This window comes from Cherax quadricarinatus, chromosome 35 (assembly GCF_038502225.1).
Source record: "Cherax quadricarinatus isolate ZL_2023a chromosome 35, ASM3850222v1, whole genome shotgun sequence".
Lineage (NCBI taxonomy): Eukaryota > Metazoa > Arthropoda > Malacostraca > Decapoda > Parastacidae > Cherax > Cherax quadricarinatus.
The window spans coordinates 8,530,646-8,554,016 of record NC_091326.1 but is presented as its reverse complement, the minus strand read 5'-3'; the positions used below and the strand labels follow the sequence as shown (position 1 = coordinate 8,554,016).

At 38.0% G+C, this 23,371-nt stretch overlaps 1 protein-coding gene across 2 annotated transcripts in view; it reads right to left on the bottom strand.

The window, feature by feature from the left end:
* Hip1 (Huntingtin interacting protein 1) overlaps positions 1-23,371 on the bottom strand; it is a 105,981-nt gene that overhangs the window by 59,049 nt on the left and 23,561 nt on the right. For both annotated transcript variants that reach the window (XM_053785369.2, XM_053785368.2), the window contains exons 2-5: positions 19,026-19,289; positions 17,433-17,590; positions 12,270-12,331; positions 4,604-4,744 (exon numbers count right to left, since the gene is read on the bottom strand). In XM_053785369.2, coding sequence (XP_053641344.1) covers positions 4,604-4,744; positions 12,270-12,331; positions 17,433-17,590; positions 19,026-19,289 — 625 coding nt within the window. The remainder of the gene's footprint in view (positions 1-4,603; positions 4,745-12,269; positions 12,332-17,432; positions 17,591-19,025; positions 19,290-23,371) is intronic.

The window sequence follows — 23,371 nt, the reverse complement described above, 5'->3', positions numbered from 1 at the left end:
CAAAATTAATTAGTCAAGGGTCTCTAAAGTTAAAGTACAGAAATCCAGTTTTCAGATGGATATGATGACAATTTGCATATCCTCATCTCCCCATTTTATCAGAATATGCTGTACAAATCTGTGACAGCAACTGCAGTTTTCCAATGATAACCTAAACACAAATGAGGATAGTCAAACCCCAAATATTTGCAATAGTTCATTGCTGATGCTCTGAAAACACATGGAAAATATCACGTATTCCTTTCTTTAGCCCTGTCTGTTAACCGAGTGACAGTTTTTCCTTAAACCTCTCAAGCTTTAATATGATGCAGTTTAGTTTAAGTGTGTAGATAAGGTGCAACCTAGTAGCCGAAGTAGGCTGGTGGAGAGATTATGGGAGATTAGGGAATCGAAGCATCATCCTGTACTTTGGCGGTAGGCCCTGCCAAAATGTAATAAAAAAAAGTTCGTCAGCAATTAACAAACACGTTTGGCATCACCTAAACTCTGGTAAACACGACGTAGTAGTACGGAGTTTTTTTCAGTAACCCACAGACTATGATAGAGGGAAGTGTTGTCTTACTCACAATTCACTTTTTCCACCATCTACAAAAGTTCCTGTCTATCACAATGGATTGATATTGGCTATGTATGGGGAATTAGACTCCTTGCATCACTCTTCTGAACCAGGGAGTCAATGTGAATAAAACTGCAGACAGGCTGGGATACATCCTGCAGTCTACTGAACCTCAACAGTGTTACAAGAAACCTGCTTCATTGCACCACTCGCATTAAGAAGGGATCTGGGAGACCCCTGAAGATACCCCCTGTGGAGAAAATTCTCCAGTAAAGGGGGTATTTCTCAGCTCCCCTCAGCCCCCTGAGGGACTTAGCCCTCCCAGAAGGGGCTGGTGGACTCTTCCTTCCTCGCAAACAGCATCATGAGGACCACATGTTTGTACCTTAGCATCACAAGGCACACTTTCTTCTCCTTGCTAAAATTCTTGTCGCAACTACACAATCAATACACACTTCACAGTCAAGACAGTCAAAAACTTGTCAAGGTCATGGAATGTGACTTTCCTACATGCCTGCTTACAAACACAGTTTTAAGGGAATACTCTGTATACTGTAAAGTATGTTATGTGAACTGTTGTCTTACTGACAATAAGCTCATCAATTCTTTTGAGCATTAACTACATTATTATACACCCACACCCTCCTTTTGCATATGATGTTGTAAGGCGGGGGTACTGCATGGGTATTCACTCATTATTTTAAACACTGTGCACTGCCTCACACAAGTACCTTGGTACGAGAAAATGAGGAAATTTTCAACAGTTGGTTGCCCTGCTATGCTACACATCTTTAGCCTCCCCAGTACATGTCACCCAGTAACTCTAACAATGTTGTAATTACACATTTCCACAACTTATTCCAAAGTTGCAGCATTGAAATGTTTGATGGAATATACAGTATACAACATCCTGTACAATAAACATTTATACACATTAGGAGAACTACTACTGTAGATAAGTAAAGTTTTTTGTCTCTCCTAACATGTGTACCATAGACCAAATGCATTTTAATTACACAGTTTTTTAGAAAAACCTTACCCTCCCATCATTTTTTTTTCAGATCTCCTGACAAATTTGAGTCTCCCATTTCAGTTGAACCTAAAGCTCCTAAAATGAATATACAAGGCATTAAATTAAATAGATTATTCTTTAAAATTTGGAAGCAAAATCATTACAAATGAATAAATATTAGCAGCTTCCAAAAGCAAGACATTAAACACTATATTCAAACACTTCTGCTGCAGATATTGAATTTGCAAATCACTAAAATAAAATAAAATTAAGGCATAAAAAAGAGCAGAATATTTTTGCATAGTGCAAATTAAAATATAAGCAAAAAGTGCATCTTCATAAAGCCAAATAAAAAATAAACTTAAATATAAAGCATTAAAAAATGCTAGTGACAAGCTCCCACCATTATTCCCCACATGAATTCTTATTAATTAGTTCAAAAAGACTTACATTCAAATGTGGGTTTATATTTGCTGGGAACTGAAAGAGATAGATGTGTCAATACCATTAGTATTTACAAAAAATTATTGTAGTAGTGCTAACTTGGAGTACAGAGGACAAGCAATGGAAGCAGAAGTATTGAAATTAAAGTGACACGAAAAAAGATTATTTAGACACCATGCTTAATCTTTCTTTCTTTCAACACACCGGCCGTATCCCACCGAGGCGGGGTGGCCCAAAAGGAAAAACGAAAGTTTCTCCTTTTACATTTAGTAATATATACAGGAGAAGAGGTTACTAGCCCCTTGCTCCCGGCATTTTAGTTGCCTCTTACAACACGCATGGCTTACGGAGGAAGAATTCTGTTCCACTTCCCCATGGAGATAAGAGGAAATAAACAAGAATAAGAACTAGAAAGAAAATAGAAGAAAACCCAGAGGGGTGTGTATATATGTGCTTGTACATGTATGTGTAGTGTGACCTAAGTGTAAGTAGAAGTAGCAAGACGTACCTGAAATCTTGCATGTTCATGAGACAGAAAAAAGGACACCAGCAATCCTACCATCATGTAAAACAATTACAGGCTTTCGTTTTACACTCACTTGGCAGGACGGTAGTACCTCCCTGGGCGGTTGCTGTCTACCAACCTACTACCTATAACCATGCTTAATGTTTACAAGTAATCCTTTGGGGTGTACCTCTACCAAACTAGTAATATAACATGAATAATTTAATTAAAACAAACACAATAATATGGAAAAAGATGTTTATAGTTCAGGGCATTTATTAGAAATGTTTCGCCACATTAGGCTTCTTCACATGGCGAAACATTTCTTCTAATAAATATCCTGAACTGTATATAAGTGTACTTTTCCACATCTTAGTCAGTATCACCATACCATTTTTCAGAACACAATAATGATGGCTCTGTGAGCCAGATTCCTATCACATTCCATGATCAGCTATAATGACTAATGGGCCAAGTAGTGCCACTGGAGCCCGGCAAGTGCTGCCATTTGAACACTCCTCAGCTGATAGCACCAACCCACAATTGTGGTACTTTGATCATTTAAATACAATCAAATACCACTACTCTGTAAGCAATGTGGCCAGAATCTTTTTGCAATACACATTCTTAAAAAACTATATAAAGGCTCAACAAGATTTTTTTTCCTATTTAGGAAAATCAGGGTGATTCAATTGTACCTCCAATACCATTTTTCTTATCAGTTCTAACCTAACACAGTGCCAGTTCTAACCATTTTTTATGAAGAGGCAAATTTATATTTTCTCAGATGGATTCATGAGACTGGAAGTCCATAACAAAGGCTAGCTCTTCATGCAAAAATGTTTATTCCCCTACAGCAAAAATATTTCTTCCTATATAGTGATATACTGGATACTCAGTTCCCCCCCCCCTCCTCTCTCTCCTCCACTATTAGCCATATACTAATTTTCAACCATAGCACTATTTATGACTAATCTTTAAGCCTTGTGTGTCAGTTACATTAAGAAATGAAGGTACAGCATATGGGTTATCAAGATCAAATATTTCTAAAATGAAAAAATTATTATACTGTAGCTACAGTCATAATGAAATTTATATTTCAGACAACCTAATAGCACTGACAGTTTGAGGGAGTAAGCTACAAACAAAGAATGCAGAAACTAGGCCTTAACTCAGTGGAGGCAGAAAGAACATAAGGGAATATAACGGGGAGGTAAGGATAGTCTCCTTACCAAGAATACAACAATAAGTGGGCATGGTTCAAAATTACGTTCCCAAACTAGTCACAGGGATTTTTTTTCTCAACACGCCTGCCGTCTCCCACTGAGGCAGGGTGGCCCCAAAAAAGAAACACTTTCACCATCACTCACACATAATCACAGGGATATTAGGATATATTTCTCTAATGTTTTTGCCAACTATGAATGAACACATTCCTTTTAATATCAAATATTGAAGGATTGTACAGATCTACTAAAATAAAAATACTGTCTCTTGCAAAGGGAAGAAACAAAGTAAATGCATGTCCAGGATATTCAGAATGAAATATCAAGAGTATTCCTGAAAACTACTGAGAAATAAAGTACAATACAGTACTATACTGTAATCTCCATGCACAAGAATGTCATTCAAAAAAAAAAAAAAAAAAAAAAAATTACTGTACAGTGGAACCTCGGTATGTGACCTTAATTCATTCCAGAAGGCTGTTCGAGTGCAGCTCCGTTTGAGTATCGAACAAGTTCTTCCCAACCAATTTTCTGTTTGGTTGGCTGTTATCACTAATCTTCGTAGGCCCCATTGTGACTTATTTATACAAATACACACACACACACACACAAAAAAAAAAAAAAAAAAAAAAAAAAAAATGAAAAGAAACACAAAATAGTTTACAGCAAAGTTCTGGCAGGTTGTATTTGTTTGGTCAAGTGCTGAGCTTTGTTTGGGTAGGGAGCTGTTCGTATACCGAGGTTCCACTGTACGTATTTGCATGCATGCATTCTTTAGAAAAAATAATTGCACAAAGCATTTATATATACTATACAGAACTGTCATTCCAGTATACAACAAAAAGCTAAGAATGACACACCCTTGTGAAGTTGAAACAAGATCCTGACAGTACAGTCATAAAGGCATGAAGAGTCTTGAATACAGGGGATCAATGGAGCTAAGCGACACTGGCCAGAACGTGTCATGGAATTAGCTCTTGATGGATCCAGTGAAGAGAACACTGAAAAAAAAAAAAATACAACTGTTGCTAACATTTGGATGGTCACAATTTCAAATCCTTTTATATTTTGGATACTATATATCTTAAGTAATCTATTAAAAATATCTAAGCCCTCAACAATTTACAATAGACCTTTTGCACATAAATGTATTAAACTTTCCCTTTTCAATTCTTAATGGCAGGTTTCTCACTCATGCTTTTGTAAAGAGAGTGTAATGATATTGGCTTCTCTCTCCCATACACTTTTTTTTTTTTAACACACCAGTCAACTCCCATCGATGCAGGGTGAACTATAAGAAAAAATCACCATCACTCATTCAAGAGTTGTCTTGCCAGAAGAGTGTAGTTATCACAATTAGACTGACTCTCCAAATTGCAACATCTAAACAATTCTATCCTTGAAAAAGCAATTTCTTTTTTATTTCATTCAGTTCCAGTTTGTCTCATCATATCTGTATTTGTGGTTCTTCTCTTACTTTCCTTCGTTCCTTCCTTGCAGGACCTTATTTCTTTATCCTTCGTTCAGCCTAACCACCACAAGCTCTCTATGACTGGGGTCCCCCATCTCCTTGTCTTTTCGTAACTGCCCATCACTTCCCTATTCACTCATGACTTTGGCATTTATACCCTATCTTCATTCTGCTGATCTTCCCTCTTTCATTTTGCTAATTTTACAAGAGATATCCCTAGTGGATATTCCCTTTTCTCTAAACCACCCTCCTCTGTTGTTCACTTATTATTCCTTACTCCCTTTTCACTACATATGTATGAGTCTGTACATGTGGCAGCCAGTAAGTGCTGGAAATCAGAGTTGCGGTCCAGTATGAAGGGATTTGGGCCTGAGGTTCAAGGTCAGTGAAAGCAGCAAAGCCTAATTTACTTTAGTTACCCCATTTTATACTCATCGTATTAGTTGACTCTTAAGTTTTGGAGGACCACGCTGCAATTTGTGCTTTTCTACTCAAAAAAAAAAAAAAAAGTGATAAATGCATGTGGGTTATTCAGCACTGCTATTTCAGTAATAGCATTCAAAAAGAGTCAAAGAAAATTGATTTCAAGAAATATGGCACTACGAAAAAATACTGAACTACTAATTTATTTGTTCTTAAGAAATGTAGGTAGTCTATGTTTGTTGAAGTTTCACCTATTCATTACCACTCCACCTTATGGATAGCCCAAAAAACACACATTCCTAAAACAGCCACCTCAGAGCCACACTGCTTAAATACAACAAAATTCTTCAGCTTACAAAGATGTACAAGTGGTGATAGTTTCAAACAAATGTAGAGATAAACTCTCAAACTCTCCAGAAATAAGGCAGTTTAAAAAAAAAAAAAAAAAAAAAATTACAAACCAGCCTACTAGGAATACAGTACCTAATAAAGAGTGCAAAACTGTATGGTACCAGCCTATCACGTACACCCAATGAGTGTTCTCTGATGGAGGGATATGTTGTGTATCTTTATATGTGTATGCTTCTAAACTGTTGTATTCTGAGCACCTCTGCAAAAACAGTGATACTGTGTGAGTGTGGTGAAAGTGTTGAATGATGATGAAAGTATTTTCTTTTGGGGGATTTTCTTCCTTTTTTGGGTCACCCTGCCTCGGTGGGAGACGGCCGACTTGTTGGGGAAAAAAAAAAAAAAAAAAAAAAAAAAAAAAAAATTATATATATATATATATATATATATATATATAAATATATATATATTATATCTATATATATATATATATATATATATACACACACACACACATACATACATACATACACATATATATATATTAGGTAGTAGGTTGGTAGACAGCAACCACCCAGGGAAGTACTACCGTCCTGCCAGATGACTGTGAAACAGAAACCTGTAACTGTTTTGCATGATGGTAGGATTGCTGGTTTCTTTTTCTGTCTCATAAACACGCTAGATAACAGGGATATCTTGCTACTCCTACTTACACTTTGGCCACACTTCACAGACACGCACATGCATATATATATACATACATCTAGGTTTTTCTCCTTTTTCTAAATAGCTCTTGTTCTTCTTCATTTCTTCTATTGTCCGTGGGGAAGTGGAAAAGAATCTTTCCTCTGTAAGCCATGCGTGTCGAATGAGGCGACTAAAATGCCGGGAGCAATGGGCTAGTAACCCCTTCTCCTGTAGACACTTACTAAAAAAGAGAAGAAGAAAAACTTTATAAAACTGGGATGCTTAAATGTGCGTGGATGTAGTGCGGATGACAAGAAACAGATGACTGCTGATGTTACGAATGAAAAGAAGTTGGATGTCCTGGCCCTAAGCGAAACAAAGCTGAAGGGGGTAGGAGAGTTTCAGTGGGGGGAAATAAATGGGATTAAATCTGGAGTATCTGAGAGAGTTAGAGCAAAGGAAAGGGTAGCAGTAATGTTAAATGATCAGTTATGGAAGGAGAAAAGAGAATATGAATGTGTAAATTCAAGAATTATGTGGATTAAAGTAAAGGTTGGATGCGAGAAGTGGGTCATAATAAGCGTGTATGCACCTGGAGAAGAGAGGAATGCAGAGGAGAGAGAGAGATTTTGGGAGATTTTAAGTGAATGTAAAGGAGCCTTTGAGCCAAGTGAGAGAGTAATTGTGGTAGGGGACCTGAATGCTAAAGTAGGAGAAACTTCTAGAGAGGGTGTGGTAGGTAAGTTTGGGGTGTCAGGTGTAAATGATAATGGGAGCCCTTTGATTGAACTTTGTATAGAAAGGGGTTTAGTTATAGGTAATACATATTTTAAGAAAAAGAGGATAAATAAGTATACAAGATATGATGTAGGGCGAAATGACAGTAGTTTGTTGGATTATGTATTGGTAGATAAAAGACTGTTGAGTAGACTTCAGGATGTACATGTTTATAGAGGGGCCACAGATATATCAGATCACCTTCTAGTTGTAGCTACACTGAGAGTAAAAGGTAGATGGGATACAAGGAGAATAGAAGCATCAGGGAAGAGAGAGGTGAAGGTTTATAAACTAAAAGAGGAGGCAGTTAGGGTAAGATATAAACAGCTATTGGAGGATAGATGGGCTAATGAGAGCATAGGCAATGGGGTCGAAGAGGTATGGGGTAGGTTTAAAAATGTAGTGTTAGAGTGTTCAGCAGAAGTTTGTGGTTACAGGAAAGTGGGTGCGGGAGGGAAGAGGAGCGATTGGTGGAATGATGATGTAAAGAGAGTAGTAAGGGAGAAAAAGTTAGCATATGAGAAGTTTTTACAAAGTAGAAGTGATGCAAGGAGGGAAGAGTATATGGAGAAAAAGAGAGAGGTTAAGAGAGTGGTGAAGCAATGTAAAAAGAGAGCAAATGAGAGAGTGGGTGAGATGTTATCAACAAATTTTGTTGAAAATAAGAAAAAGTTTTGGAGTGAGATTAACAAGTTAAGAAAGCCTAGAGAACAAATGGATTTGTCAGTTAAAAATAGGAGAGGAGAGTTATTAAATGGAGAGTTAGAGGTATTGGGAAGATGGAGGGAATATTTTGAGGAATTGTTAAATGTTGATGAAGATAGGGAAGCTGTGATTTCGTGTATAGGACAAGGAGGAATAACATCTTGTAGGAGTGAGGAAGAGCCAGTTGTGAGCGTGGGGGAAGTTCGTGAGGCAGTAGGTAAAATGAAAGGGGGTAAGGCAGCCGGGATTGATGGGATAAAGATAGAAATGTTAAAAGCAGGTGGGGATATAGTTTTGGAGTGGTTGGTGCAATTATTTAATAAATGTATGGAAGAGGGTAAGGTACCTAGGGATTGGCAGAGAGCATGCATAGTTCCTTTGTATAAAGGCAAAGGGGATAAAAGAGAGTGCAAAAATTATAGGGGGATAAGTCTGCTGAGTATACCTGGTAAAGTGTATGGTAGAGTTATTATTGAAAGAATTAAGAGTAAGACAGAGAATAGGATAGCAGATGAACAAGGAGGCTTTAGGAAGGTAGGGGGTGTGTGGACAAGGTGTTTACAGTGAAACATATAAGTGAACAGTATTTAGATAAGGTTAAAGAGGTCTTTGTGGCATTTATGGATTTGGAAAAGGCGTATGACAGAGTGGATAGGGGGGCAATGTGGCAGATGTTGCAAGTGTATGGTGTAGGAGGTAGGTTACTGAAAGCAGTGAAGAGTTTTTACGAGGATAGTGAGGCTCAAGTTAGAGTATGTAGGAAAGAGGGAAATTTTTTCCCAGTAAAAGTAGGCCTTAGACAAGGATGTGTGATGTCACCGTGGTTGTTTAATATATTTATAGATGGGGTTGTAAGAGAAGTAAATGCGAGGGTCTTGGCAAGAGGCGTGGAGTTAAAAGATAAAGAATCACACACAAAGTGGGAGTTGTCACAGCTGCTCTATGCTGATGACACTGTGCTCTTGGGAGATTCTGAAGAGAAGTTGCAGAGATTGGTGGATGAATTTGGTAGGGTGTGCAAAAGAAGAAAATTAAAGGTGAATACAGGAAAGAGTAAGGTTATTAGGATAACAAAAAGATTAGGTGATGAAAGATTGGATATCAGATTGGAGGGAGAGAGTATGGAGGAGGTGAACGTATTCAGATATTTGGGAGTGGACGTGTCAGCGGATGGGTCTATGAAAGATGAGGTGAATCATAGAATTTATGAGGGAAAAAGAGTGAGTGGTGCACTTAGGAGTCTGTGGAGACAAAGAACTTTGTCCTTGGAGGCAAAGAGGGGAATGTATGAGAGTATAGTTTTACCAACGCTCTTATATGGGTGTGAAGCGTGGGTGATGAATGTTGCAGCGAGGAGAAGGCTGGAGGCAGTGGAGATGTCATGTCTGAGGGCAATGTGTGGTGTGAATATAATGCAGAGAATTCGTAGTTTGGAAGTTAGGAGGAGGTGCGGGATTACCAAAACTGTTGTCCAGAGGGCTGAGGAAGGGTTGTTGAGGTGGTTCAGACATGTAGAGAGAATGGAGCGAAACAGAATGACTTCAAGAGTGTATCAGTCTGTAGTGGAAGGAAGGCGGGGTAGGGGTCGGCCTAGGAAAGGTTGGAGGGAGGGGGTAAAGGAGGTTTTGTGTGCGAGGGGCTTGGACTTCCAGCAGGCATACGTGAGCGTGTTTGATAGGAGTGAATGGAGACAAATGGTTTTTAATACTTGACGTGCTGTTGGAGTGTGAGTAAAGTAACATTTATGAAGGGATTCAGGGAAACCGGCAGGCCAGACTTGAGTCCTGGAGATGGGAAGTACAGTGCTTGCACTCTGAAGGAGGGGTGTTAATGTTGCAGTTTAAAAACTGTAGTGTAAAGCACCCTTCTGGCAAGACAGTGATGGAGTGAATGATGGTGAAAGTTTTTCTTTTTCGGGCCACCCTGCCTTGGTGGGAATCGGCCAATGTGATAATAATAATAAAAAATAATATATATATATATAATATATATGTATATATATAATGTATATATATATAATGTATATATAATGTATATATTGGCAGTTTGGAGGGATATGTTGTGTATCTTTATATGTTTATGCTTCTAGACTGTTGTATTCTGAGCACCTCTGCAAAAACAGTGATAATGTGCGAGTGTGGTGAAAGTGTTGAATGATGATGAAAGTATTTTCTTTTTGGGGATTTTCTTTCTTTTTTGGGTCACCCTGCCTCGGTGGGAGACGGCCGACTTGTTGAAAAAAAAAAAAAAAAAAAAAAAAAAAAAAAATAATATATATATAATATATATATATAATATATATATATAATATATATATATAATATATATATATATATATATATATATATATATATATATATATATATATATATATATATATATATATATATATATATATATATATATATATATATATATATATATATATATATATATATATATATATATATATATATATATATATATATATATATATATATATATATATATATATATATATATATATATATATATATATATATATATATATATATATATATATATATATGAACATAAGAAAGGAGGAACACTGCAGCAGGCCTGTTGGCCCATACTAGGCAGGTCCTTTACAATTCACCCCACTAACAAAACATTTGCCCAACCCAGTTTTCAATGCTACCCAAGAAATAAGCTATGATGTACAAGTCCCACTCAAATCCAACCCCTCATCAATTCTATGATTCACCTCATCTTACATAGACCCTTCTGCTGACACGTCCACTCCCAAATACCTGAATACATTCACCTCCTCCATACTCTCTCCCCCCAATCTGATATCCAATCTTTCATCACCTAATCTTTTTGTTATCCTCATAACCTTACTCTTTCCTGTATTCACTTTTAATTTTCCTCTTTTGCATACCCTACCAAATTCATCCACCAACCTCTGCAACTTCTCTTAAGAATCTCCCAAGAGCACAGTGTCATCAGCAAAGAGCAACTGTGACAACTCCCACTTTATGTGTGATTCTTTATCTTTTAACTCCACGCCTCTTGCCAAGACCCTCGCATTTACTTCTCTTACAACCCCATCTATAAAGGCTCCCCATTTACATTTACCCCTGGCACCCCAAATTTACCTACTACTCCCTCCACAACATTTTTACCCACTTTACTATATATATATATATATATACAGTGGACCCCCGGTTAACGATATTTTTTCACTCCAGAAGTATATTCAGGTGCCAGTACTGACCGAATTTGTTCCCATAAGAAATATTGTGAAGTAGATTAGTCCATTTCAGACCCCCAAACATACACGTACAAACGCACTTACATAAATACACTTACATAATTGGTCGCATTCGGAGGTAATCGTTATGCGGGGGTCCACTGTGTGTGTATGTATATATATATATATATATATATATATATATATATATATATATATATATATATATATATATATATATATATATATATACATACATACATACATACATATATTGGCAGTTTGGAGGGATATGTTGTGTATCTTTATACGTATATGCTTCTAAACTGTTGTATTCTGAGCACCTCTGCAAAAACAGTGATAATGTGTGAGTGTGGTGAAAGTGTTGAATGATGATGAAAGTATTTTCTTTTTGGGGATTTTCTTTCTTTTTTGGGTCACCCTGCTTCGGTGGGAGACGACCAACTTGTTGAAAAAAAAAAAAAAAAAAAATATATATATATATACAGTGGACCCCCGGATAACGATCAGCTCCCAACTCGACCAATTATGTAAGTTTATTTTTGTAAGTGCTTTTGTAGGTGTATTTTTAGGGGTCTGAAAAGGACTAATCTAATTCACAATATTTCTTATGGGAACAAATTCGGTCTATAACGGCACCCAAACAGACTTCTGGATTGAAATAATATCGTTATGCGGGGGTCCACTGTATATATATATATATAAACGTGTACATATAAAAGGGCATGGAAATAATGCACTCTTTTTGAGTAGCTGTTATAAATCATGTATGAACAGCATAAAGAATTAATACAAATTATTTTTATGTTGAATATAATTTCAAACTTAAGGTGGGTTTAGTTTCAGTGTTGAAATAAATTTTATGTTCAAATAAACATACCTGCTTCATACAGATTTAAGATGCATTCCATGTACTCCAACATTTCAACTGCCAACTCAAAACTGTAAAGAATATAGTAGTACAGTTTTGAAAAATGTGTAGTACTGACATAAAAACATAGCATGTTTAAAAAAATATACAAGTGCTAGTGATAATGTGAGGCCTCAGAGTATTACACTCACAAAAATAATAATGAATCAACTGAACATACAATACTAATAATTCTGAACAAACCATATGTTAGAAAAACTTCTTAATCTATCCATTCTAACATCCCTTTACACCACACCAAACCTAGCCACAAAGTATGTGGAAACTTAGAGTAACTGATGTCAATGCAAAGTTAACTAGACTAAAAAGTAACTTAAAATGATGTTCTGTCATCACTCCAAAAATATGTCACTGACATGCCAGTTGCCAGATAAAAGGTTCTCTGTCCAGGTAGTTCATCAACTGTCCTTCACAACCTCAACCACTTCTGCTAAAGTCCGTGCAATACTTTACCAACACACCACAAGAGGTAAACATGAGGTAATTAAGGGCAAGCTCAATAAGATAATGTATGATGCTGTAATAAAACCAATTTTTCCCTATTCATCAAGTAGATAAGGTCCCTAATTTCCTTTTTTTTTTTTTTGTCAATAGTTGACTCAATAAGAGCACCAGCAGCTACGTAAGAAATGTCTTCAACTCCATCAACCAGAAGAGTTCACTTTCTAATTAAAGCTGCCACCCAACAATGAGAATGAGCTATGTAAAAAAGAAAAAAAGTGACAGGAACACTGTACAGGCTGAAAATATTTCATAAGGACCCTGAGTGAGGACAGATAGTGAAAATAATCTTGCTTCAAGGGTGTGTATGCTTGTGGGCTTGCTGCTAACAATTATTACAGAGCTAGTATTTTAGGACATGCTGCCATATTATTGTGTATGGTAGTGATGTATTTCAGTTGCTATGTGATCTGAGAAAGGTACATAATATATTCCATAAGCCCAGCCCCTTCTACCTCAATACATGCAAAAGGAATACAGGAAGTCCTCACTAAATGCTGTTTCGTTATAACAACGATGAGAAAAAGAAACAGATTCCCAGCTAGGAATGAAAAATATGGATGGAGGACATGCTTTGGTATAACTCTCCATGTTGGCTTATGTCAATTTCCTCCCTTATGGCTGTTTGTATTTGGATTTTATGATATGTAGTGTGTTTCTTTTGTAATTCTGAAAAACATGAGACACCTAAAATAATAAAAATGTCAATAATAGAGTAAATATATGACTCTATAGCACCCCATAGTCATGGCATCTGTAGCACCACTGCCCTCCCTCTCAGCTCTCCCTTGCTGTAGCAACTTAACTCTTGTTTATATCAATTAGCCTATGGTAAAATTGGTTTTGTTATATGTCATTTCGCTTAAAGTCAGTTTCCAAGAACCTATCAATGATATTAACAGTTGGAGGGTCCAGAGGTCAAATCACAGAGTGACAGCCAGGGTCCAAGAATTTTCAAAAAAGAATTTATATTTTTCTTATGAAATGGTAGAGAATCTTTTTCTGAAGGTAATAAAATAAAAAGTACGAAATTTGATGGAAAATTGACAAAATTACACTCTCGTGAATTTTGATGCGTCAGTGATATTTACGCATTGGCGATTTTGCCAACTTTGACTCCCATTTTAGGCCGATTACGTTATTCCAGCCGCCCAAATTCTTAGCTGTTTCACTAGTATTACAGTGGTACCACGAGTTTCTGCCATAATTCATTCCAGAAGGCTGTTCGAGTGCCGTTACTGAACGAATTTGTTCCCACAAGGAATAATGTAAATTAGATTAGTCCGTTTCAGACCCCCCCCCCAAAATACACTTACAAAAGCACTTACAATAATACACTTACATAACTGTTCGAGTTGGGAGCTGTACGAAACTCGGGGTACCACTGTACAGTGGACCCCCGACATTCGATGGCATCGGCATTTGATAAATCCGACATAAGATGCATTTTAACGCAAAAATTTCTCCTCGACATTCGATGGAAAACCCGACATTCGACACGATTCGTACGAGACATGTCCACGTGTGGCCTGAACTGCCCCATGTGTGCCAGTGTTTACAAGCCAGCCAGTGTGTGCGCATCTAAGGATACATTCGGTACATTCCATATTATCCATATTATCACTGTTTTTGGTGCTTGTTTCTACAAAGTAAGTAACCATGGGCCCCAAGAAAGCTTCTAGTGCCAACCCTTCGAGAAAAAAGGTGCTAATGACTATTGAAATGAAGAAAGCGATAATTGCAAAGTACGAAAGTGGAGTGCGTGTGTCGGAGTGCATGATGATTTGGTAAAGAAATTGCCTGCAACTAGTGGTAATGTGAGTGAATTTAAGGCCAGCAAAGGTTGGTTTGAAAGATTTAAGAAGCGTACTGGCATACACAGTGTGGTAAGGCATGGTGAGGCTGCCAGTTCAAGTCCTAATGGAAGAAAATTCCCCTTCTAAACACTAATACCATCCACACTCTTCCCTCCTCCCATCCCATCAATCACCACCAGATCTTCATTAAAGGTAAGTGTCAATTATTCTATTGTTATTAATCTATTGTTATTGTAATTATTCTATTGCATTAAACTTAATATTTCATGTGTTAAAAATTTTTTTTCATACTTTTGGGTGTCTTGCACGGATTAATTTGATTTCCATTATTTCTTATGGGGAAAATTAATTCAACTTTATATATTTTCGACATTCAATGGCTCTCAGGAATGGATTAATATCGAATGTCGGGGGTCCACTCTACTTCTATTTTATCGAGCAAGTACAAGAAATTGCCCAGTCAACTGTTTCAACTACCTAATAAAGTGATCGGAAATTGGTAATTTGGCGAATTTAACACACAGTTCAAAATATTCCAGTTTCAAAATAGGGTCCAGAATAAACAATGCAGGCATTCCTGGCACTAAACTAACATTTCCTCTGTTCATTAGTTACATTTTCAGGCTTTACTGAATTCCATTTTTATTTTTTATTCACATAATGAATTTTTATTCACACCAAAAAAATAGGAGATTTACTGTTATGCAATATTGTAATAACTGTATAAATAATATCAGTACATTTGTGAAAGTATATCAGATCCACCACCTAATGCACATTAGATGTGTGACATCATTTGTTGAGCTCAGTTTCAAGCCATTTTCAGCACTAAAACCAATCAAAATCATCTCTATTTCCATAATATATCTTCCATTCTATCAAATGAGACGAAGAAATCGCAAATACAACTGTAAGAAACATACAAAAAAACTCTGGAAAGTCACTGTTTTAATCCAAAATTATAGTCAGTTTTCTCTCTCATTATGCACTGTGTGCTGCAGGATTTGTTTTATGTGGTACACACTTACCACATAGATGTATTCTCTCATATCTAGGCCCAAATTTACCACTCGCAAATCTGAGTGAGCTGAGCTCATGGCGTAGATCAACGGCTTGGACCCTGGCTTCAAAAGCCATAGCTCTACGGAGCGGACCCTGAAAGGGTTAAGCGAGGACTTCCTGTAGTACAAAGTACAGAATAAGCCTCTAGTGCAGCTAAATATAGGAATGATAAATCTGCCTTAAACATGGATTTTGGGGATGATGGGCATTCCTACTTCAACCATAAACTTTGTGTGGCAGAGTCAAAATCTGTGAGTAGTGCTCAACAGTTTTCTTTTTTGAAGGTATGGTGGTTTAGGACTAGGTGGGGTAGTGATAAGATTATGCACTGATTTATAAGCCCAAAAATGTTGCCAATCCAGGTAATTAAACTGTGCAGTGTATACTGCAACCTGTAAATCTGTTGTAGTGTGGGCCCGCAGGTGCCTACTGTGCTGCATGCCCTTTCAAGGATGTGGGTGCTAGCAGTATGCACTGGAGCTGCCTGGTAAGGATATTTATGTACCTGGAAAAGTTTTTTTTATTACAATAGCTATTTCCCATTAATGGAGACCTAAATGAAAAAAAAAACTGTTCATTCATCAACTACTGCCAAATGTGCATGGACATCATAATTTAAATGACCCTGGAGCATGTTGTATATACACTATTTTAACAGACATAACTTCTTTTGAAGTACAAAGAACAGTTTTATGATTCTATAACCATTTGTACAAACTGCTGTAAATCATGTTAAAGTTTCACCACCACCAGCATTACTATGATTATAGTACAGTATTTGATTTTCCATAGTTAATACATTTTATTATTAGAAGCTTTTATTTCCTTTCCTGCTCATATCTTAAGATGCTTAAAACCCCCATAAGATTTCCTTAAGAGGTATGGTATGACCCTAGACCAAGACAATACTAGCTTGGACACATGAGCTGTGTAAGCAGGGCAGACCACTAATATTTATTTTGTGACAAGTCAATTGTGTAGGCCAAGATAAGTCATACTGCTATATACAAGATATCAAAATTGTTGCAAAAACTAATCCAGTGGCTCACTGTTTAGAATACATGTATATAATCTCTTATTTTGCCTCAGTGGGATATGGCTGGTTTGTTGAAAGAAGAACCTCTTATTTTAAATTAGAACTGATGGTAGATGACTTTTTACCCTAGGCTTAAGCTTAAGTTGAATGAAAAAATTAAAGATCCTGAACTCAATCTGTTACTAGATACACAACGTATCACCTGCTGAGCAAACTGCTCAACCGTTCACTGCTTAATTTAAGCTTTTATTGACTATTTATCTATGCTGTATCTCTGATGCCTTGCTACCTGTGATATTCCCATCCTTGTGGGTGGGGGCCATATGCAAAAATTTTACCTGTTTATTATAACATGCACAGATATTATAGTAAAACAAGAATTGCTATCACTCATTCTCTCACTTTTATTCCAGAAGCTCACACACAACACAATTCAAATGACCCTCTCAAAACTGCTACTTTCCCATCTATTCTTCATAATAGAGTCTCTGTACTCCATCCCTCCAGAACTCAAATCCTTCAAAGCCAGCTTTCCTGAATCCCTTCATAAATATTATCCTGGAAAATAACTAACAATGAGTCAGTGTATAGTGACATAAATGGTAAATGAAGAATTTTGTGCAAGACATACACAAAATTCTTCATCTACCATTAAAGCATCAGAGATATAGGTATGATGCAACGTAAATAACTTACTAATTATTGGCATCATTTTCTGCCAGGGCTTCCAATTCTTCTGGTGTCACAGACAATGAACCCGGAAATCGAGGATAATGTTGATGGAACTTTAACTTTGCAATCAGTAATTCACAGTATCGATTAATCAGTCGTCCATAACCATGCTCAAGGTGCCTCTGGTAAAAGAAAGTTGGTACGTTTTGGTATAATTAATTTACCCTTCTCAAAATATCAGCAAGAAAAAACTATAATAGTGTGTGATTAACTTTATATACAATTAAATAGCAAAAATAATTTCAATTTCATTTACTTTTTCTTCACGAAGGTTTAGCAAAAAATGACAATGATACACCAACTGCAACAACCAAATACATACAGGTCTCCCTCAACATTCGCGTTTTCCACTTTTGCAGTCTTCGAACATTCGCAGATTCCCAGCCGCCCAATCATATTTAAAATATGTCATTACATATCTTAGGAATTGTGGCAGTGGCAGAGTTTGTTTGGAGATAGGACAAGATAGTCCTTCAATATGACACTAATATTAACTCTATGGTTTATTTATCTATCATAACTCATCTGACATAATAAACAATATTAATAACATAGAAACATGACAAATACTCTAGAATGAATAAAATACACCTACCATCCGACTTACAACTGAGCTTGGTTCCGACCAACTGGTCGTAAGTCAAAATGGACGTAAGTCAAACCATACTACTGAATATCAACATCACATTTTTGTAATGACTTGATTTTATTGTTTTATTCTGGTATTTCATTTTTTACATTACTTTTTATGCTGTTAGTAATGTGGTTTATACTGTAAGGCTTAGGATAAACACTGTGTGCATTACAAACAGCTGTTTATTTCCCAGAAATTTGGCATGCAAAACACGGTCGTAAATCGAGTGGTCGTATGTCGAGCAGGTCGTAAGTCGGATGGTAGGTGACCATCATTATGTCACGAGTGTTGCTGTGTTGTTGTTGTTGTTGGGTGTATACGGGCCACTGAGACATAAGCCTTAGTGGTGGTGGAGGCGGCATCAAAGGCAGCAGAGACTAGAGACGGCGGTGTTGTCAGTCGCCCTGTATAACTCCAACAAGAGTGGAGGAATTAGGTTCATGCTGTTCTTTTTCTATCGATTAATCACTTAACTTATTTGCTACACTGTTAATGCTACACTTTATTGCTGGCTGGCTCTATAGCCCTTATCAACTTATGCTGCTTTAGTATCATACATATAGTAGAATCACTGAAGAAGGCACATTCTCTCCTCTCTCTTCCTCCTCTACTTTGGTACTCTGCTATGAGTTCTTTCTTGAATTCTATAGTTTTTCTCACCTTCTTTACCAAAGGGCTGGCACTACTACAATATTTTACGATGTTTTCATGCACTTTATGATTGTTCATGGTTCAATAGGTTAAGGAAGCAGTATTGCATTATATTTCCCTACAATATATTGGGGCACCAAACATTCGCGATTTTTCAATATTTGCGAGGTTCTTTATCCCCTAACCCTCGTGAATGTTGAGAGAGACTTTTTAGATCTCTTCAGTATGCTACAGTTGATGGGTAGTACAATACAAAACTAAACTGTACTTACGAAATGCTGTCCTGTGTCTTTGATCCGATTAATATGGCGTTGAGAATCCCGAAGCACATTTGGGTGTCCATCACGTAAGACAACATGAAGGCAATGGCAGAATTTCCAGCCAGTAACATCTGTGCTAATTGGAGGACACACTGCAACGTTCCTCCAGAAGAGGTCGGTATTCTTGTCAGTGAATGTGCCAATGATGAGATTTCGCACGTGCTTTGTTTTAACTGGAACTTCTTCATCATTAACGGCTTTACGAAAACTGGCTTCCTGTTAAAAGAATGCCACGTATTACCCTTATTATATTATTATTATTATTACCATTATTATGCATTATTATCATTATTAATATATCATGCCATATATTACCTTTATTATATTATTATTATTATTACTATTATTATGCATTATTATAATCATTATTATTGTCTCCCAGTGAGCCAGACTCAAAAAAAAAGAAACAAAGTTTTTCTTCTTTTTACATTTAGTAATTTATACAGAAGAAGGGGTGACTAGCCCCTTGCTCCCAACCATTATAATTATTACTGTACAGTATTATTTCTATTACTACAGTATTATTATATGAATATTATTTACCCAGTGCTAGAATGTATTGAGAAAAATCCTTGTACTGCTAAGATTGAGATTTCAAAATCAAGCCTCTAATAATAAAATCTCAATTGATAAGCTTCCAATAATGAAACCTCAGGTGATAAGCTGCAACTAATAATCATGTTCAACATTGCTGCAAACCATACTTCATCTACTAATTCTGTAACACCTGAATTTGCATTTCAGTCACATGGTAAGTGTGCAAAAAGGTGTTGAAGAAAAATCGATGTAACCTCATCTAGCAAAGAACAGCAAACTTCATCATTAGATGTTGGTGGAACAATGTGTAATGAACACCATGATCAATGAGAGAGGAAACCCCATTAGACAAAAACATGTAAGAATGGTAGTCTGTATAATATGACTGCTCAGTTGAGGTCCTCTTCTGCTGAGAGGGATCTCAGTTGGAAATACCATGTGAAAAGTCTCATGTGGGATTTCCTCTCACTAATCTTTAGAGGTTCACACAAGCTCAGAGCTTGTATATACTGTTCAGGGAGTAGCATAACTGAATAGCCACCTTCAATTACAATGTACGAATGAAATTGATAATTTCACAATGACATGAGAATAAGTGACAGAAAACCAAATTCAAATTCCTCATTTCCACACGATACATAGTTTGTACAAAAAATGGGTGACATTTAATACTGGACATGGAAAAGCCTCTGGTTATGCAGAGCATTTCAGGCCAATTTAAATCTAACTTAAAATTAAAAGTACAAAAAAATTTTACATACATGCTTATATTAAAGATATACACAATAGAATGACTTGGAGAGCATATAAATCTTTAGGGAAAGGAAGGAAGGGTAGGGGTCATCAACAAAAAGGTTGGAGGGAGGGGGGAACAGGAGGTTTTGTGGGCAAAGGGCCTGGACTTCCAGCAAGCGTGCGCGAGCGTGTTAGATAGGAGTGAATGGAGACAAATGGTTTTTGGGACCCGACGAACTGTTGGAGTGTGAGCATGGTAATATTTTGTGAAGGGATTCAGGGAAACTGGTTAGCCGGAGTCCTGGAAATGGGAAGTACGTACAATGCCTGCACTTTAAGGAAGGGGTTTATAATATTGGCAGTTTAGAGGGACATCTAAAGTGTCCGATCTGAGTGCCTCTGCAAAGACAGTGATTATGTATGAGTGATGGTGAAAGTGTTAAATGATGACGAAAGTTTTTTCTTTCTTTTTGGGGTTTTCTTTCTTTTTGGGTCATCCTGCCTTGGTGGGAGATGACTAATGTGTTGAAAAAAAAAATACATAATAAAATTAATTTACTGAATACGGTATTATACAAATGTATATGCAAGTAGATAACAAAAACACAGCATGGTACATAACAATAGGAAAAACTAGTTTGGTTAAAGCTCCTGGGTACATTTTTTTTTATAACATCAGGTGACAAGCAATACAATAACTCAGATTCTAGATACAATGACTATTTTAAGTAAGTGCAGTACAATATACTGTAGCATCTGTGCTCTTATGGATAAAAAAAAAAAAAGGTAATTACCAACAGAGATGAGGTAAATGATTAAACTACAGTGCCTAGGCACATATCAATGCTTTAACTTAGTTTTGAATTTAACAAGATTGCTGCAATTTTAGTAAGATTGTTGCAATTTTTTCTGGTGTGTTCTGTTACATGACAAAACCATTATCATTACCACAAGCTACATGATTCTTCAGCTGAAGAGGCCATTAACATGGTGTTCTTTAAAATAGTGGTTTTATATTACTGCCTTTACTTGATATTTAGGCCTGAATATGTCAAAAGTACAGTGGACCCTCCGTTATCGGCTGTAATCCATTCCAGAAGCTTGGCATAAAACCAAAATGGCCAAAAACCGAAATATTACTTCCCATAAGAATTAATGTAAATACAAATAATCCGTTCCAAACAAAAATGTTCACAAAAAAAAAAAAAAATTTTAACAGTTAAATCAGTATTACATACATACCTTTATTGAAGACTAATGCTCACTTCCTGCATGCCTGCTACACTTCCTGCATGCCTGCTACACTTCCTGCATGCCTGCTACACTTCCTGCATGCCTGCTACACTTCCTGCATGCCTGCTACACTTCCTGCATGCCTGCTACACTCCCTGCATGCCTGCTACACTTCCTGCATGCCTGCTACACTTCCTGCATGCCTGCTACACTTCCTGCATGCCTGCTACACTTCCTGCATGCCTGCTACACTCCCTGCATGCCTGCTACACTCCCTGCATGCCTGCTACACTTCCTGCATGCCTGCTACACTTCCTGCATGCTTGCTACACTTCCTGCATGCCTGCTACACTTCCTGCATGCCTGCTACACTCCCTGCATGCCTGCTACACTTCCTGCATGCCTGCTACACTTCCTGCATGCCTGCTACACTCCCTGCATGCCTGCTACACTTCCTGCATGCCTGCTACACTTCCTGCATGCCTGCTACACTTCCTGCATGCCTGCTACACTTCCTGCATGCTTGCTACACTTCCTGCATGCCTGCTACACTTCCTGCATGCCTGCTACACTTCCTGCATGCCTGCTACACTTCCTGCATGCCTGCTACACTCCCTGCATGCCTGCTACACTTCCTGCATGCCTGCTACACTTCCTGCATGCCTGCTACACTCCCTGCATGCCTGCTACACTTCCTGTATGCCTGCTACACTTCCTGCATGCTTGCTACACTCCCTGCATGCCTGCTATACACCCTGCATGCCTGCTACACTTCCTGCATGCCTGCTACACTCCCTGCATGCCTGCTACACTCCCTGCATGCCTGCTACACTCCCTGCATGCCTGCTACACTTCCTGCATGCCTGCTACACTTCCTTCATGCCTGCTACACTCCCTGCATGCTTGCTACACTTCCTGCATGCCTGCTACACTTCCTGCATGCCTGCTACACTTCCTGCATGCCTGCTACACTTCCTGCATGCCTGCTACACTCCCTGCATGCCTGCTACACTTCCTGCATGCCTGCTACACTCCCTGCATGCCTGCTACACTTCCTTCATGCCTGCTACACTCCCTGCATGCTTGCTACACTCCCTGAATGCCTGCTACACTTGCTGCATGCCTGCTACACTCCCTGCATGCCTGCTACACTTCCTTCATGCCTGCTACACTCCCTGCATGCCTGCTACACTCCCTGCATGCCTGCTACACACCCTGCATGCCTGCTACACTCCCTGCATGCGTGCTACACTTCCTTCATGCCTGCTACACTTCCTGCATGCCTGCTACACTTCCTGCATGCCTGCTACACTCCCTGCATGCTTGTTACAATCCCTGAATGCCAGCTACACTTCCTGCATGCCTGCTACACTCCCTGCATGCCTGCTACACTTCCTTCATGCCTGCTACACTCCCTGCATGCCTGCTACACTCCCTGCATGCCTGCTACACTCCCTGCATGCCTGCTACACTCCCTGCATGCCTACTACACTCCCTGCATGCCTGTCACACTCCCTGAATGCCTACTACACTCCCTGCATGCCTGTTACACTCGCTGCATGCTTGTCACACTCCCTGAATGCCTACTACACTCCCTGCATGCCTGTTACACTCCCTGAATGCCTGCTACACTCCCTGCATGTCTGTTACACTCCCTGCATGCCTGTTACACTCCCTGGATGCCTGCTACACTCCCTGCATGCCTGTTACACTCCCTGCATGCCTGTTACACTCCCTGGATGCCTGCTACACTTCCTGTATGCTTGTTACACTCCATGAATGCCTGCTACACT